At 44.2% G+C, this 15,806-nt stretch overlaps 1 protein-coding gene across 1 annotated transcript in view; it reads right to left on the bottom strand.

The window, feature by feature from the left end:
* Stard9 (StAR related lipid transfer domain containing 9) overlaps nucleotides 1-15,806 on the bottom strand; it is an 83,396-nt gene that overhangs the window by 28,861 nt on the left and 38,729 nt on the right. Inside the window, exons 10-20 of the mRNA XM_075961898.1 lie at nucleotides 15,011-15,078; nucleotides 13,116-13,213; nucleotides 12,553-12,762; nucleotides 12,087-12,184; nucleotides 10,491-10,568; nucleotides 9,813-9,884; nucleotides 6,707-6,886; nucleotides 2,071-2,122; nucleotides 1,645-1,782; nucleotides 1,025-1,110; nucleotides 838-941 (exon numbers count right to left, since the gene is read on the bottom strand). Of these exons, the coding sequence (XP_075818013.1) occupies nucleotides 838-941; nucleotides 1,025-1,110; nucleotides 1,645-1,782; nucleotides 2,071-2,122; nucleotides 6,707-6,886; nucleotides 9,813-9,884; nucleotides 10,491-10,568; nucleotides 12,087-12,184; nucleotides 12,553-12,762; nucleotides 13,116-13,213; nucleotides 15,011-15,078 (1,184 nt within the window). The remainder of the gene's footprint in view (nucleotides 1-837; nucleotides 942-1,024; nucleotides 1,111-1,644; nucleotides 1,783-2,070; nucleotides 2,123-6,706; nucleotides 6,887-9,812; nucleotides 9,885-10,490; nucleotides 10,569-12,086; nucleotides 12,185-12,552; nucleotides 12,763-13,115; nucleotides 13,214-15,010; nucleotides 15,079-15,806) is intronic.

Raw genomic sequence — 15,806 nt, 5'->3', positions numbered from 1 at the left:
GTTTATCACAAAGCAGGTGAAGCAGGAGCAAGAACAAAATCTCAAGATGCTTTCTTATTGTCCTCGTAGGCCCTGCTGTCTCATGTGCACAGCTATGCATTGCTGGTTATGAGAGAATAAAGAAGAGATTAATTTTTTAGAATCCAGAAGAAGCCATATAATCTGGAAGCTAACAGAAGTATGTAGTATGAGCTCATGCCCCGGGATTTAAAGGGAACTGTGGGGAAGTGAGGTTTAGAGCAGTACCAAAGATGGCTGCTAACACTTGACAGTTATATCTTGTTGGCAGGGGAGATGCATGTCTTTCAGAGAGGAGAGATGAAATATCAAGCAGGAAGCAAATGAAGGCCATGGATACTTGAGTTACAAACTCTGCATTCAGTTCAGCATTTTCAGACTACTCATGGTCAGTTTTTCATTGCTGTAGCAAACGCTTGAGAAAAGGATTCATCTTAGCCCACTAGTTCAGAGGCCCCACACCTCCACAGCTTGGGGCATGAGCATCACTGTGGGGGATGGTGCAGAGTAGCTCACCTCATGGTCAATGGAAGGTAGAGAGGGGATGGGGGAGAATGATGCACCCCCAAGAATGCACCTCCAGTAACCTACTTCCTCCAGCTTTACTCTACCTCCCGAAGGTTCCAGAACCTCAAAGGGTATGCTACAAGATGGAGCCTGCGGGAAGCCTTTCATTTTCAAGCCATAATACTTGTTCAAGTCAATCAGGACCAAATGTGATCAGACCTTTGTTGTTAATAAACCCTTCCCGGTTCCATTCCGTTATGGACTAAGAAGCAAAGCCAGGAGACTCCACTGGTACAAGCAGCAGATTCTCACCTCTCCTTCCAAAGGACAGGACAGAGACCCAGTCTTGAGGCAGTGACATCTCCGTCCAAGTCCAACCATTCCAAAGAGCAACTGCTGTCAAGAGCCTCTCCAACCTGGGATAAGGAAAAAGCAACGAGCCCAATGGAGCATGCAGAAGCTTCCCTAACAGCCACTCAGAAATCGCAGCCAGGCTTACCTTAAGCCTGTTGTGCCGCAGCAAAGCAGCCTCAGCTGGGTGGTTAAATCGGAACTTCTGTGCTTTCCCCAGGGTGATGACAGCTCCTTTGACACACAGACAAGAGTTCAGTCCATGATTGTGCTCTGAGTACATACTGTTAGATAAATTTTGCTAAGTTGATATGTATTAATTATACATCTTGCAATTACAATCAGATAAACAGCAGGACAAGTTTCAGGTAGCATAGTCAGAGAAACTTCATGAAGAGGCAGACTATGAGTTCAGTTTCAGAGAACAGGACTTGAATGGATTAGTACTAGAGTGATACTGACACCAAGTCTTTATAGCACACTAAGAACAACTTCAAAAAACAAACAAACAGACTTCATCCAATCCTGCCTTATGCTCCCATTATCTCAGATGGAGAAACTAAGGCTCAGATAAACAAGCACAAATTTCCACGAGTCATTCTCTACTCTTGGGTCCTAGAAGGAGGATTGTATTAAGAAGTCTTTGGGTCTCGGTGCAGAGGTTGAATAACACATGATTGAAGCTTGCTTTATTGAGCTCTGTGGGGTCCTGAGGTTGAGGATGTCCATCATTCATGCAGATATACACAGGGAGGTAGACAGTCCTACCTTGAGTCAGACGGCAGGAAGCAGTGACCTCTCGGCCATTGACTGTACAGCGTGCCCCTTGGGTAGGCCGGAGAATGACCACCCCACAAGTGCTAGTGATTGTGCAGTGGTCCCTCTCAATCCACTGGCCCTGAAGGACTAAAGAGGTGTGGGGGAGGGGTAACCTGAGTGGGGAAAGGATTCAGGAGAATGACTCTTCCAGTTTTTGCAAGATCCAACCCAACAGCTGACAAGGAAAGAATACCCACCACCTGAAACCACCCTCAACGTCTCCCCCTAGATAAGCCTCCTCCTCCCAACTTCCAGACCCAAAAGCTAGCAGCAGAAAGAGAAGCAGACCCTTAATGCTTCAGAGACTCCTTTTCTCTCCAAAACCAGTAGTAAACTTTTCAGGCACAAATGCTGCCTATGTGTCAGACTACCTACCTATGTCCTGTTCCTGGTCTGAATCAATCCTTCCTATTTTTGTTGTCCCCTCCTGTGGGGAGGAAAGAGAGAAGGCATTTCACAAAGAATACACAGAGACTCAGCCCTGCCCTCAGAGCACAGTCCACACTCATGTGGAATTGGGGTCTTCCCATGCCCATCTCAGCATTGTCAGAACCATTCCCAACTTCAGTCTGGGCTGTCCTGCCTTCCATCCACTTGCTCTGCAGTCCAGGAGGACAGAGGGAAACAGTAACACTATAGGCGTACACAGCACTGACTATGTGCAAAGCCCATCAAGTGCTGACAAACTCTGAAGTCAGGGAATAGATACAGGTGTTGGTCAGAAATTCTCCAGTAAAAGGGACAGACATATTCTTCATTCTCATAGCAGCTAAGGTTAGTGTGGCCTGTGTTTTGATCCAGGAGACTCAGAGACTTTCTATGAGACTTATGAATTGTTACCTTCTTGCTTTGCAGAGGAAGCATAACAGATGCCAAATTCTATGAAGGGTAAAGCACAAATAGGGGGAGATGCTTCTAGAGTCAAAAGGAACTGGAAGAGAGTAGAAGACAGCACAGGCAACCAGTGTTAATATAAGCAAACTGAATTAGTAGAAGACTAGGGCCTTTGGGCCCCAGGATTATGACAAATCTACTATAGAACATACACTTTATTAGGGCAGAGATGCTAACTTGAAGGCCCATCGTCACCATTTCTTAAGTAGACATTTGCTATGTCCCAGGTATTATGCTGAACATTTTGTAGACATCTTTTTGTTTGCTTGCTAGTTTTTAAAAAAATGTTGTTTTTTTGAGACAGGATCTCTCTGTGTGGTCCTAGCTGTCCTGGAACTCGCTCTGTAGATCAGGCTTACCTCAAACTCACAAATATCCACTTGCCTCTGCCTCCCAAGTGCTGGAATTAAAGGCATGCACCACTACCACCCAGTTTTTGCTTGCTTTTTGAGCCAGTAACCACTGTGTATCTTGGGCTGGACTTGAACTCTCACCTTCCCGCCTCAGTCTCCCAAGGGCTGGGATCACTAGCATTTACAATTATGCTTGGCTTTATTTAATACTTTAACACTCCAAATGCTGGTATTACTATTTCCGTTTGTCTGTCTGTCTGTTTTGTTTTGTATTCCAAGACAGGTTTCTCTGTGTGTAGCCCTGGCTCTCCTGGACTTCACTCTGTAGACCAGGCTGGCCTTGAACTCATAGAGATCTGCCTGCCTCTGCCTCCCTAGTGTTGGGATTAAAGGCATGCGCCACCACTGCCCCGCTTACTGTATCCGTATTATAGGCCAGAAATCTGAAGCTCATAAGGGAGTAAATTGCCTAGGAAACCCATTTGCTAAGTAGGAAAGCTGTGGCTACAGCTCAGGTCTCTGAACCCCCAGCCCATGTTTTTTTAGCCTCACCATAACACTGCCCTAAGTGGGAGGTTTTCTAAGTGCCTGAAATCACCACTAGGCCACACTTTCAGGAACAAGAACAGGGAGACCTCGTAGGTTTCCCAAGACAGCATGTGAGAAGAATCCTGGGAGCAATGAAGTTCTGGTTTGCCCTATGCCCCTCTACCTCTCCTCCCTGAATACAAGTCAATAGTTGCCAGCCTCTACCAACACGGCCCAGAGAGGAGTATGATGGCTGATCTTGGTTGTCGACTTGACTATATTTGGAAACCACCAAAACCCCAGCAGCTGGGCACAGGGTTTTAGGATGCAGCCAAAATTCTTCTTTGAGGTGAGAAGACTCACCCTGTGGTGGTTTGAATGAGAATGGTACCCACATTATCATGTTGAATGCTGAGCCCCCAGTTAGTGGAACTGTTAGGGAAGGATTAAGAAGTATGGACTTTTCAGAGGAGGTATATCACTGGGTTGACATTTTAAAAGCTCACACCAGGCCTAGTCTTTAACTTTTTCAACTTTGCAACTTTTAGATCAGATGTGAGCTCTCGGCTACTGCCCCAGTGCCATGCCTATCTGCCTGCCTGCTGCCTGAGGGTCATGGACTAATCCTCTGAAAACATAAGGAAGCCCCCAATTAAATGATTTTTTAAAATAAGTTGCCTTGGTCATGGTGTCTCTTCAGAGCAACAGAATAATAACTAAGACACACTCTAAATCTGGGCCACACCTTCTGGTGTCAGCCTGTATCAAGGGACATGGAAAGAAGCTCCTTGGCTTTTTGCTTGCTTGTCCTCACTCCTGCTGGCAAGCCCATCTTCTCTGCTGCTAAGGCATTCCTTCCCAGGTGTTACAACCTACTTCTTCAGGATTCCAATGGAGACTTAAGACCAGATGAGTCCCTGTGGACTGAACAACTACTGGATTCTTCTGGGAGGCTGCCACTGTTTGACCAGCTCTAAGCCACTCTAATAAATTCCCCCTCCACACTCCCATTTTATCAGTTTTATTTCTCTGAAGAACCCTAACTAATACAATAGGTTAAAACTCTTCATGTTAATTTAGGGACTCTTGATGGTAGAGTACATTCCCCCCAAAAGGATAAGAGCCAAATAATATCGTGAAACTATGACAGAAAGGTGATGAGCTCTCATATAACAAGCACTTCGGTGGCCCTTTGTTTGCTGTTCTTACTTTTGCCTCTTTCCACAGGCAGTTGGTGACCCAAAGGCATCACAAGGTACCAGCCCTCTCTGCTCATCCACTCTTCCTGTCCCACTGAGGAGCTTTCCAATGTAGCCCAAGAGAAAACTGCTGGCAGTGTATTACCAAGGGACTAGTTTCAGGACTGTGACCAAGTAAGCAACTAAATAAAAATGTAAAGACTCTTGGATCACTATTATTGTATAGTTATTTAAGCCACAATCAAAACAAATCATAATAATATGGGGATGGGGCTGAAGAGATGGCTCAGGGATTAAGAGCACTGGCTGCTATTTTTTGTTTTCAGAGGACCTAAGTTCAACTCTCAGCACCCACGAAGCTCACAACTGTCTGTTTACTCCCGTACCAGGTGATCCAATGTCCCCACATTGCCTCTTTGAGCATCGGGCACACACAGGCTACACAGATGTACATACAAGAAAAACACCCATAAAATAAAAAAAACATAAAACAAGAACAAAAAAGAATATGGGTCCATAAAGTACAGAAATGCCAGAATTAGAAATTAACTAAAATGTCGCTTCACTGGTCTACTGATGCACCAAGGAGCAGGGAGGCTCTGAACTCACTAAATGAGAATTAACAACCCTGCTTTCAGGTCTAAGATTCAAACGTAGCCATGGCTCTTAACCCTCTGCTGCTACCACAAGCTTTCCCACCTCACATCTCACTTCCTCTCCTCATTCCAGATTCCATCAGTTATTCAGAAAAGTTCCACCCAGATGGTGACATTTTAACAGATCTAGTCTCTCCTGATCCCTAAGCTCTCTCTATGGTTCTGAATGATGGAAAGATCTAATTAGTTTCTGGTATTTATATGTGTTAAGATAAATTAGGCAAGCACTTCTGCCTGAAGCATTTCACCAAGACAACATTTGTAAAATGCAATGCACACCAGAAAGTAAATTACTTGAGCTTTCCACCTGAGTGCTCAAAGGACTTACTTATCCGTGCACACCAAGGAGCTTGGCTAACATCTTTCCAAATATCCCAGACAAACAGCCTGATTCCTCCAGAGATGGCAGCAATGCACATATCCCCTACTTTTATTTGTGCTTTTATAATGTCTTCTGTAGACATTAATGAGAACAGAATTGAAGCTTCTGTAAGTACAGGAATATTGGCCATGTGAAATGTGTTTTGCCATCCACAGGACTAAAGATCATTTTTGAAGGGGATAGGCAGGTTGTCAACTCTTCAAATTATCCATTTGGAAATGAGGGCTGGCCAGGGCTCTTATTTGGAGAGCCTAGACTTTTACTTGACTTTTTCTAGATGAATGCTTATCATCACCCCCTTACCACCAGTTCCTTAGCCCCTCCCTCATGCGTTCTGCTTCCTCTCTCTTTCTCCCCTCTTCTTCTCTAGGAAGTGCTGTGATGGAGATGGGGTGGGGTGGAGGGCAGGCATTTGTCCTTGTTGATTCCCAGGTTGAATGAAAGACAGTGTGAGAAAAAAACTTTCTGGTCTCTTGAATTTGCCCATGTTTAAGCAGCCTGTATTCGTAGTTTAGAAGTTCTGACATTGTATTCTTCAGAAATAAACTGGCCTCAGACTCAAAGGAGCTTCCTGGGTCACCTTCTGAGCAGCAGGGACTGCAGGCACATGGCACTCTTCTCAGCTTATACTAATTATATTTCTGAGGTTAGGATTCTGCTCTCCTTATTGCACTCCTGTGCTCCAGGAAGCCAGAAAAGCAATGCAAGAGGTTCCATTCCTACCTTAACATGAAGAAATTCAGGCACAGAAATAAATGAGTTACAGGAAAGCATCGGCAGCAGTTGAAAACAAATAATCATTCTGATCTCTGGCTTCCTCTAGCCATTTGCACAAACCCAAACAAGCCCTACCTGTGGCTGGATCAGATTCCTGAGCACAAGTCCTAAGGCAGCTCTGAGCCCTTGGTCTGATCCCTAAGAACATGGCTATGACGTCAGGTTTCCTCCCTTCACTTTGGGCCAGTGCTCAGGAAGGGGGAGCTGCACCAGCCTCCTCACCTTGAGGTGATAAAGCACAACACCTGTGCTGAGCACATCGTCTTCCAAAGCCATCAGGTGTGGCAGGCTGGAGTCGATGACCACCCGAGCCCTCCTCCTGTTGATGTCCACACCGTAATGCTCCATGATGGCCTGCCAGTCATTCCACTTCTGTGCCCACTCTCGAGCCAGCTGATCCATCTGCAGAGGGACAAGAGATGATAGACTCCCTGTGTAGGGAGCAGACTGAGTCCACTCTCACGGTTTCCCCGTCTTTCATTCCTCATGCTCCCTAGAGAGGCCCCTGTACCTTCTCATCTGTGAGTGCTTCCTGTGTTTTAAGCTTTCTTCAATAAGCAAGTATTACTTTCATAAACGGAAGCTCCTTCAATAAATGCTTACATTTTTCTTCAATGAGCATACATTGTTCTTTTAACTAGAAAAAAATGAATGTGTCGTGATTTGGACATGAAATGCCTCACAGGCTCCTGTTTTAAAGACTTGGTCCCCAGCTGGTGTCATTGTTTTCAGAGGCGATGGAAACTTAGTAGGTGGGACCTAATTGGAAGAAGTAGGTCACAGGAAGTATGCCTTAGAAAGATGTAGCATGTCCGTGGTTCCTTCCTGCCTCCCTTTCCCATGTCCCAACTGCCATGAAGTAATTACTTTGTTGCATTATGTTCCCTTACCACAGGCCTGCAGCAATGGGCCAGCAACTATGGATCATGGAAACCTATAATCTGTGAAAACTCAAAGCCTGTACGTGATTGGATGTGTGCACTTCTTCCACTTCCATTGTTCAGTCATGTGTTGTGTGTGCACGTGTACGCACAGGTGTGACTACATGCAGAAGCCAGAGAGGTCACTGGGTAATCTTATTCTACCTGGCTTTTTACATGGGTTCTGTGGAACTGAACTCAGGTCCTCATGTTTGTACAGCAAGATTTCTTACCCACTGAGCAATGCCCTTGGCCCCAAACTAACCTTTCTTCCTCTCAGGTAGCTCTAACTCACAGCAACAGAAACCTAACACAAAATGTTATTTCAATTAATTGATGCTTCTCAGACATCAATACTTACTTACAATTACCCTTCCTGCATTGTTTTTTGATGTGGGAGTGTCATATCAATCTGTTGATTTCATTGGTTAAGCAATAAAGAAACTGCTTCCCTGTCTCGAAAAACCAAAAAAAAAAAAAAAAATAAAGAAACTGCTTGGCCCTGATAGGTTAAAACATAGGTGGGAGGAGTAAACAGAACAGAATGCTGGGAGGAAGAGGAAGTGAGCTCAGACTCGACAGCTCTGCTCTCTGGAGCAGAGACGCCATGCTCCCCTCTCCTGGGTGGAGGCAATTCAGCTCCGACCCAGGATGGACGTAGGCTAGAATCTTCCTGGTAAGCGCACCTAGCTGTGCTACACAGATGATTAGAAATGGGCTAAATTAATATGTGAGAATTAGCCTAGAAGAGGCTAGATAGAAATGGGCCAAGCAGTGTTTAAAAGAATACAGTTTGTGTGTTGTTATTTCGGGGCATAAGCTAGCCAGGTGGCTGGGGTGCTGGGGACGCAGCCCCGCTGCTTCTATTACTACAGTTTTTTCTTTTGTTTGATTTTTTGAGACAATGTTCTCTGTGTTGCCCTGGCTGTCCTGGAACTCATTCTGTAGACCAGGCTGGACTTGAACCCAGAGATCCACTTGCCTCTGCCTCAAGTGTTGGGATCAAAGGTGGGTGACACTGCCCATCTCTGCTTCATATTCTTATGTGCTCCGTTTTCAGGATTCCTCTTCTGACCTAACATTTCTTCGCATATATGTATCACCTTGAGTTACATTAAGTCTGCACCTGGCTCAAAGGTACACAAAGCACTGAGAGGAATCCGACCAGGCTGTATGGAACTTGACTAAAGACATGTAATGATAAAATTGCATCAATAAATGATAAAGTACTGAATAATTACTAAATGCCAGGAACACAGGGTTTCATTTCTTTTTTCTGCTCATATTCAGTCTCATTCACCCTGTCCTGTCCCTCTCCACTCTGGTGGGTCCCTCAAAGTTTTAAAAGTAAATGTATCAAAGCCTAGAGTCCTTAGGTTAAGGACTGAGGGACATGAGGGAACCATGTTAAATTCAAGATCTTTGCTTCCTTTTGCTAGAAACTGAAATGTATGCAGAAAACTTATCCTGGGAATAGAAGAACTAAGAACACTCAGAAAAAAATAGATTTAGGAAAGCAATTTTCTCATAAGGGAAATACTTAGGAAAATACAAATAATTCAGATACAAGTATTTAAAATATTCTAGCAAAATTATTTAAATTTTTCATTAATGGCTTTCACCTTCTGTTCACAACTCTCCTTAATGAACACTGTCTTCCCTGCAGCACATGTGTGCACACTGTCACTGTCTCACATCACTCTCCCATTCCATGGCTTTGCTTTTATGTCATCTTCCCCTCATGCGAAGTGCCCCTCTCCCTCTCTATCAGTCTTTCAAAGTCTAGCTCAAACCTGTTCTCTGCTTTCCAGCATAGGACAGTTGCTCCAAAAATGACAGGTATGATTTCTTCCTTATCAGACACCTCATGAAGCACAGCAACCTGTGTATCCAAGTGGCCTGTGGCCACCTGAGTAAAGACTCTTGTATCCCTTGAACCTTCACTCGAAGTGCTCAATCTGTGAATACATGCTAGTTATCTGACTAGAAAATTTCCTCCATTTTCTGACTAGAAAATCATTTTTTCAGCCGGGCAGTGGTGGTGGTGCACGCCTTTAATCCCAGCACTCGGGAGGCAGAGGCAGGTGGATCTCTATGAGTTTGAGGCCAGCCTAGTCTACAGAGCTAGTTCCAGGACAGGCTCCAAAGCTACAGAGAACCCTGTATCAAGAAAAAAGAAAAAAATGAATTTTTCTAGGCTACTCACACTATCCAAAAGAAGCTGTCATGAACCCGAGAAGATAAATACAAAGAAAGCCATTTACCATCAAGCCTCAAGGGGAAGAAAAATGATCTCTGAACTAGACAGATCCTCTCTGCCCCACCTACGTGAGGAATACCTGGAGAGATCAAACTTATCTCCAGGATACTGGAAAGTTCAACTGGGGCCACTAAACAAACACACCCACCTTCAGGTCATTCCGGAGGACCACCTCCTTCAGGCTTTCATCCAGTTCATCGTTTAATGAGCGGATGTTCCTCTGCACAGAGAAAGGGGGTGGTCAGTTCTGATGTTTTCTCAGTATCAACTACAAATAAGTTCCATCATATACACTTGAGAAGGATAAAGTATAGATAAAAGTATAGACTTCACCACCAAAATTAGAAATAAGTCAGGAGCATTTAGTATTTGGGCTCATATGAATACAAAGGAGAATTAAAATTTTCTCTAGGACCCAATTCCCCATATCTGTCTCCACAGAGAGCAAAGCCAGTAAGGCCAATGTTATCTAGACATGAGATGATACTAGAAGGCATCCAGCTCATCTGAAGCTGCACAGAAAAATCAGGACATCCTTCTGCCTTTGTTCCATCCCTGCCAACTGCAAACATGAAGAGAGGGCTCAGCCGGTGGAAGCACTTGCTCTGCGAGTTCAGCTACCTGAGTAAGAACCTAGAGCCCAACGTGGACGGAGAGAACCAACCTGGAAAATTGTCCTCTGACCTCTACATGAATGTGTGCACCCCTGGTCACACAAACACACAATAACATAAAACTTGAACACACGGAGTATGGCAAGCCCCAGGTGTTCAAGGGACAAGACCATCCGTCATTAGAACATGGAAGAGTTTTGGCTACCACATACCAGTTCAAAGCTCAGCAGCATGGCTTTTAGCCTATCAATCTCCTCCCTGAGTTCTCGGATGAGCTTCACACTCGCATCCTGAAACAAAGAGAACTCAGTCACCACTGGCTCATACTAGGTCCCAAACTGCTGTGAAGTGCTAGTTGGAGAAGTGTTATTCTTTGGGAGTGACTTCTCAAAGTATAATCCCAGGACCCACAGTATCAGCTTCATCCAAGAACTTGTAATAAATGCAAACTCTGGCCCCACCCCAGAAAGCAATTCTTGAGGGTTAAGGCTCAACCATATCTCACAAACTAGTCAGGTGTTTCTTTTGCATATGAGCTTTGAAATCATCACCTTAGAGCAGGCCAAGGAAGCTCATAAATGCTAATCGTCCTATATGATGACTAAATCTGATACATGTCTAATCATACTGCCTTCGAAAACAGCCCCTAGGTGCTTTAGGTATGTCTGTACCCCAGCTGTGCCCTCTGCCCTGAAACTTTTCACTGAATCTCCAAGAAGCAAGAAACATTTGCAATGTTCCTATCATTACTCAGTTTTCGAAACAATTTCTTCCTACTCCCGGTTTAATCCAAAAGAGAAGTCAACTGCAATTTATATAATAAAACTCAGGCACAATTATCACTATCAATTAAAAATAAAAGCATCAAACAGAAGCTTCCAAATGACTTTTCTTAGAGTGACAGTCATACACTCGGGCTCTAAGAGGAATGGCTGTAAAGAAATGACTGAAGGAAGTTATTCATAAAATTATTTGTTGATAACAGTAGAGAGATCAGTGAAAGGCAGAGACTACATTGGGAGAAAAGAGCATCATTTGCAGAATACAAGTCTGGATGAAAACAATGCTCATTAGTGTTTTGTCAACTTGACACAAGCCAGTCATCTGGTAAACTGGAACTATCAGTCTGGTCTATAGGTAATCCTGTGGAGTGTTTTATTGCTTAATGATTGATGGGGAGGGTCAAGCTGACTGTAGACAGTGCCACTTCTAGGTAGCTGGTCCTAGGCTGTATAAAAAAATCAAGGTGAATGAGCCATGGAGGAAAAGCCAGCAAGCAGAGTTGCTCCAAGTTCCTATCTCAGCTTCCCAAGATGATGGGCTGTAATCTGTATGCTGTGGATAACCCTTTGGTGGAGTTCTAAAAAAGATATGCCCCATAAGTTATAGACATCTGAATTTTTGGTCCTTAGTTGGTGGCTGTTTGGGGAGGACTAGGAGGTGTGGCCTTGCTAGAGGAAATATGTCACTGTGAGTGGGTTTTGAGGCCTCAATCCCATTTCTAGCTAGCTCTCTCTGCCTCCTGCATGAGATTGAGATGTAAGCTCTACATCTACTCCACCATCATGAACGCTAACCCTCTGGGATCATAAGCCCCAAATAAACCCTTTCTTCTCTAAGTTGCCTTGGTCATGGTGTTGACCACAGCGACAGAAGAGTGGCAGATGCACCTTTTCTCCCAGGTTGCTCTTCTTCAATGTTTTACCACCACAGAGAAGAAGCTAACTATGACAAATGAGAAAGAAACAGAGGAAACAATAAGGAGAACTTTAAACTGTGTCAGACAAGGACGTCCCATGAAGCCTTACCTCGTTCACCTGTGGCCTGTTGATGATGTTTTTGGCGTTGGATGCGTATCTCAGCGTACTCATGGTCTCGCTGTAGCTGGTGTGTGCAGGGGACACAGCTGAGGTAGAAGGACAGAGCTGAGAAATACACTGATGGGCCCTTCCATCCCAGCTCTTATTTCTTCTTTTTCTTCTTTTTATTTGGTTTTCAGAGACAGGGTTTCTCTGTGTAACAGCCCTGGCTGTCCTGGAACTAGCTCTTGTAGACCAGGCTGGCCTTGAACTCACAGAGATCCGCCTGCCTCTGCCTCCCGAGTGCTGGGATTAAAGACGTGCACCATCACTGCCCGGCTCAGCTTTTCTAGTCTTACTGCTAATGTCTTCACTGCATGAGACACTCTTGAGAGACTGAGGAACATTAGGAGTCAGTATATTTTCTAGGCCCAATACTAGCTCCAAACAGAAGCAGATCCGGCATCCCACTTACTGGCAACCATGATGGTTCTGGAGTTGCCTCCGAGGCTTTCCTTCAGCAGCCACGTCAGTACAGAGTCCCGGTATGGGATGTAAGACTGCCTCCTCACAGATGCCCCTCCACTGCTGGTCCCAGATGTAGTGCTAGGGATCCCACTGTCACCCCCACTGCTGGCTGCACTGCTCAGGCTCTGGCAGCTGCTGAACACTTGGGAGTTCTGGGCTTGATAGATTAAAAAAAAACACAGAAGTACAATACAGAAGGAATTACATAATACATAAACAAAAAGCGACTACAGAACTTAGAGCGAGTATCATACTCTTTCTGCATGTGACAGGAGGCTTTAAGTCTGAGTTTACATCAGACTTTGGACTCAGGATACGGACTGATTCAATGTGATTCTAGAATGATGGTCACTTGTATTCTAAAATCACCAGGTTTTCATGCTCAAACCAAAAAGTGACCTTATCAAAAAATAATCTTGTGTTACCCTATTATGACAAGATGAAAATACTATGAGTTATCCCAAAGTCTCCCTCCCCACTCCAATTACCCCGAGTCCATCAGTAAAATACCTAAAGTGGAGATGACAATTCCCAGAGTCACAAGGGACTTGTTGATATTGGCACCTTCAGTAATCCGGTCCTTGCAGTAACTGGGATCTGCTCTCTCACTAAAACAGACCAAAAAAAGTAAAAAATATAACAAACGGGACACTATCCTACAATGTTTTGGGCGCATCATTTTGTAATAGAGCCATAGAATCAGTTTCCCTTATGTAACTCTTTCCTGTGTCATTATCCTCAAAAACTTTTCTTCTTTCTGGATGCAAGCAGAAGCAGATCCAGCATCCCACTTCCTGGCAACTACGATGGTCTGTAGTTGCCTCCGAGGCTCTCCTTCAGAAGTCAGGTCAGCAGAGTCCCGGTAGGGGATATAAGACCATTAGACTACCTGCCTCCACACAGGCTCCCTCTGGAAATCTTGCTAGTCATTTTTTTTAGGGGGAACTGTCAGAGCACCTGAGGCCAAACAATGCCCATCTATAATACTGATGACAGCAGTCTCTCACAGGTAAAGATGCCCATCTATCTACGGTACTGATGATAACAGTCTCTCACAGGTAAAGATGCCCATCTATCTACGGTACTGATGATAGTCTCTCACAGGTAAAGATGCCCATCTATCTACGGTACTGATGATAGTCTCTCACAGGTAAAGATGCCCATCTATCTACGGTACTGATGATAGTCTCTCACAGGTAAAGATGCTCATCTATCTACGGTACTGATGATAGTCTCTCACAGGTAAAGATGCCCATCTATCTATGGTACTGATGATAGTCTCTCACAGGTAAAGATGTCCATCTATCTAGGTACTGATGATAGCAGTCTCTCACAGGTAAAGATGTCCATATATCTAGGTACTGATGATAGAAGTCTCTGACAGGTAAAGATGCCCATCTATCTATGGTACTGATGATAGAAGTCTCTGACAGGTAAAGATGCCCATCTATCTACGGTACTGATGATAGTCTCTCACAGGTAAAGATGCCCATATATCTAGGTACTGATGATAGAAGTCTCTCACAGGTAAAGATGCCCATCTATCTACGGTACTGATGATAGTCTCTCACAGGTAAAGATGCCCATCTATCTACGGTACTGATGATAGTCTCTCACAGGTAAAGATGTCCATCTATCTAGGTACTGATGATAGAAGTCTCTCACAGGTAAAGATGTCCATCTATCTACGGTACTGATGATAGTCTCTCACAGGTAAAGATTGGTTTAAATTCACATTTTGATGATTTAATGATAGTATCTGTGCATAAGCTGTCTCAAAATTCTATCCCTCCTTTTAGTTTGTTTTTTAAAACAGGGTCTCATTATTTAACACAAACTAGCCAGGTCTGTAGAGTGAGTTCCAGGACAGCCAGGACTGTTTCACAGAAAAACCTTGTCTTGAGAAAAAAAAAGTAAAGTAGTGTGTATAGCTACATATAATTGATATTAAATTAATGGAAAAGTGTATTGATTCAGTTTATTTCATAAGACAGTTGTTTCTAATTCTGTGGTTTTTGTCAAAAAGACAGGGCTTCTCTGTGCAGGCCTGGGTCCTAGTACTCACTCTGTAGACCAGGCTAGCTTCTAGCTTGGAGATTCACCCGCCTCTGCCTCTGCCTCTCAAGTGCTGGAATTAAAGGCGTTTGCCACCACCACCTGGTGTGCTTGGGGAGTTTTAAAAGGTCCCAACAGGCAGTTCAGACTAAGAACCCAGGATATGGAGGAATTTCCCAGTTTCTGACTTTCAAGCTAGCATTCAAGAATTCCTTCTTTTATCATCTCAGGATGATTAAAACATTCAAGCAAGGCAAACCCACGATCATGCCTATCTCACGTAAGGTGGTCAAGGAGCAGGTCACTGTCAAGGGAGCAATAATTCTCCCTGGCTTTGAAATCCCAATTACCTGCCTGCTAGGTCCACAAGGTTGATCTTGCTGGCAGTCTCTGAGGGGAGGTTGTTCTGTAGCGTTGCCTAAAAACAAAGACTGTTTCAAGTTGTCATCCAGAATGATCTGCATTCCTCCCAGGATACTGTCCTAACCGTGTGCCAAGTTCCACATCAGACGAGCACACACTGTCTGATAAGCATCCCCTCACTGAAATCACCAGACCCATAACTGAACTAGGTGTGAACATATTCTGAACCAGACCCATAACTGAACTAGGTGTGGACATATTCTGAACCAGACCCATAACTGAACTAGGTGTGAACATATTCTGAACCAGACTTATAACTGAACTAGGTGTGGACATATTCTGAACCAGACCCATAACTGAACTAGGTGTGGACATATTCTGAACCAGACCCATAACTGAACTAGGTGTGAACATATTCTGAACCAGACTTATAACTGAACTAGGTGTGGACATATTCTGAACCAGACCCATAACTGAACTAGGTGTGAACATATTCTGAACCAGACCCATAACTGAACTAGGTGTGGACATATTCTGAACCAGACCCATAACTGAACTAGGTGTGGACATATTCTGAACCAGACCCATAACTGAACTAAGTGTGGACATATTCTGAACCAGACCCATAACTGAACTAGGTGTGAACATATTCTGAACCAGACTTATAACTGAACTAGGTGTGGACATATTCTGAACCAGACCCATAACTGAACTAGGTGTGGACATATTCTGAACCAGACCCATAACTGAACTAAGTGTGGACATATTCTGAACCAGACCCAT

Source organism: Microtus pennsylvanicus, chromosome 2 (assembly GCF_037038515.1).
Source record: "Microtus pennsylvanicus isolate mMicPen1 chromosome 2, mMicPen1.hap1, whole genome shotgun sequence".
NCBI lineage: Eukaryota > Metazoa > Chordata > Mammalia > Rodentia > Cricetidae > Microtus > Microtus pennsylvanicus.
Note: the sequence above shows the minus strand (reverse complement) of the source record. Positions and strands in the feature narration are given on the sequence as shown.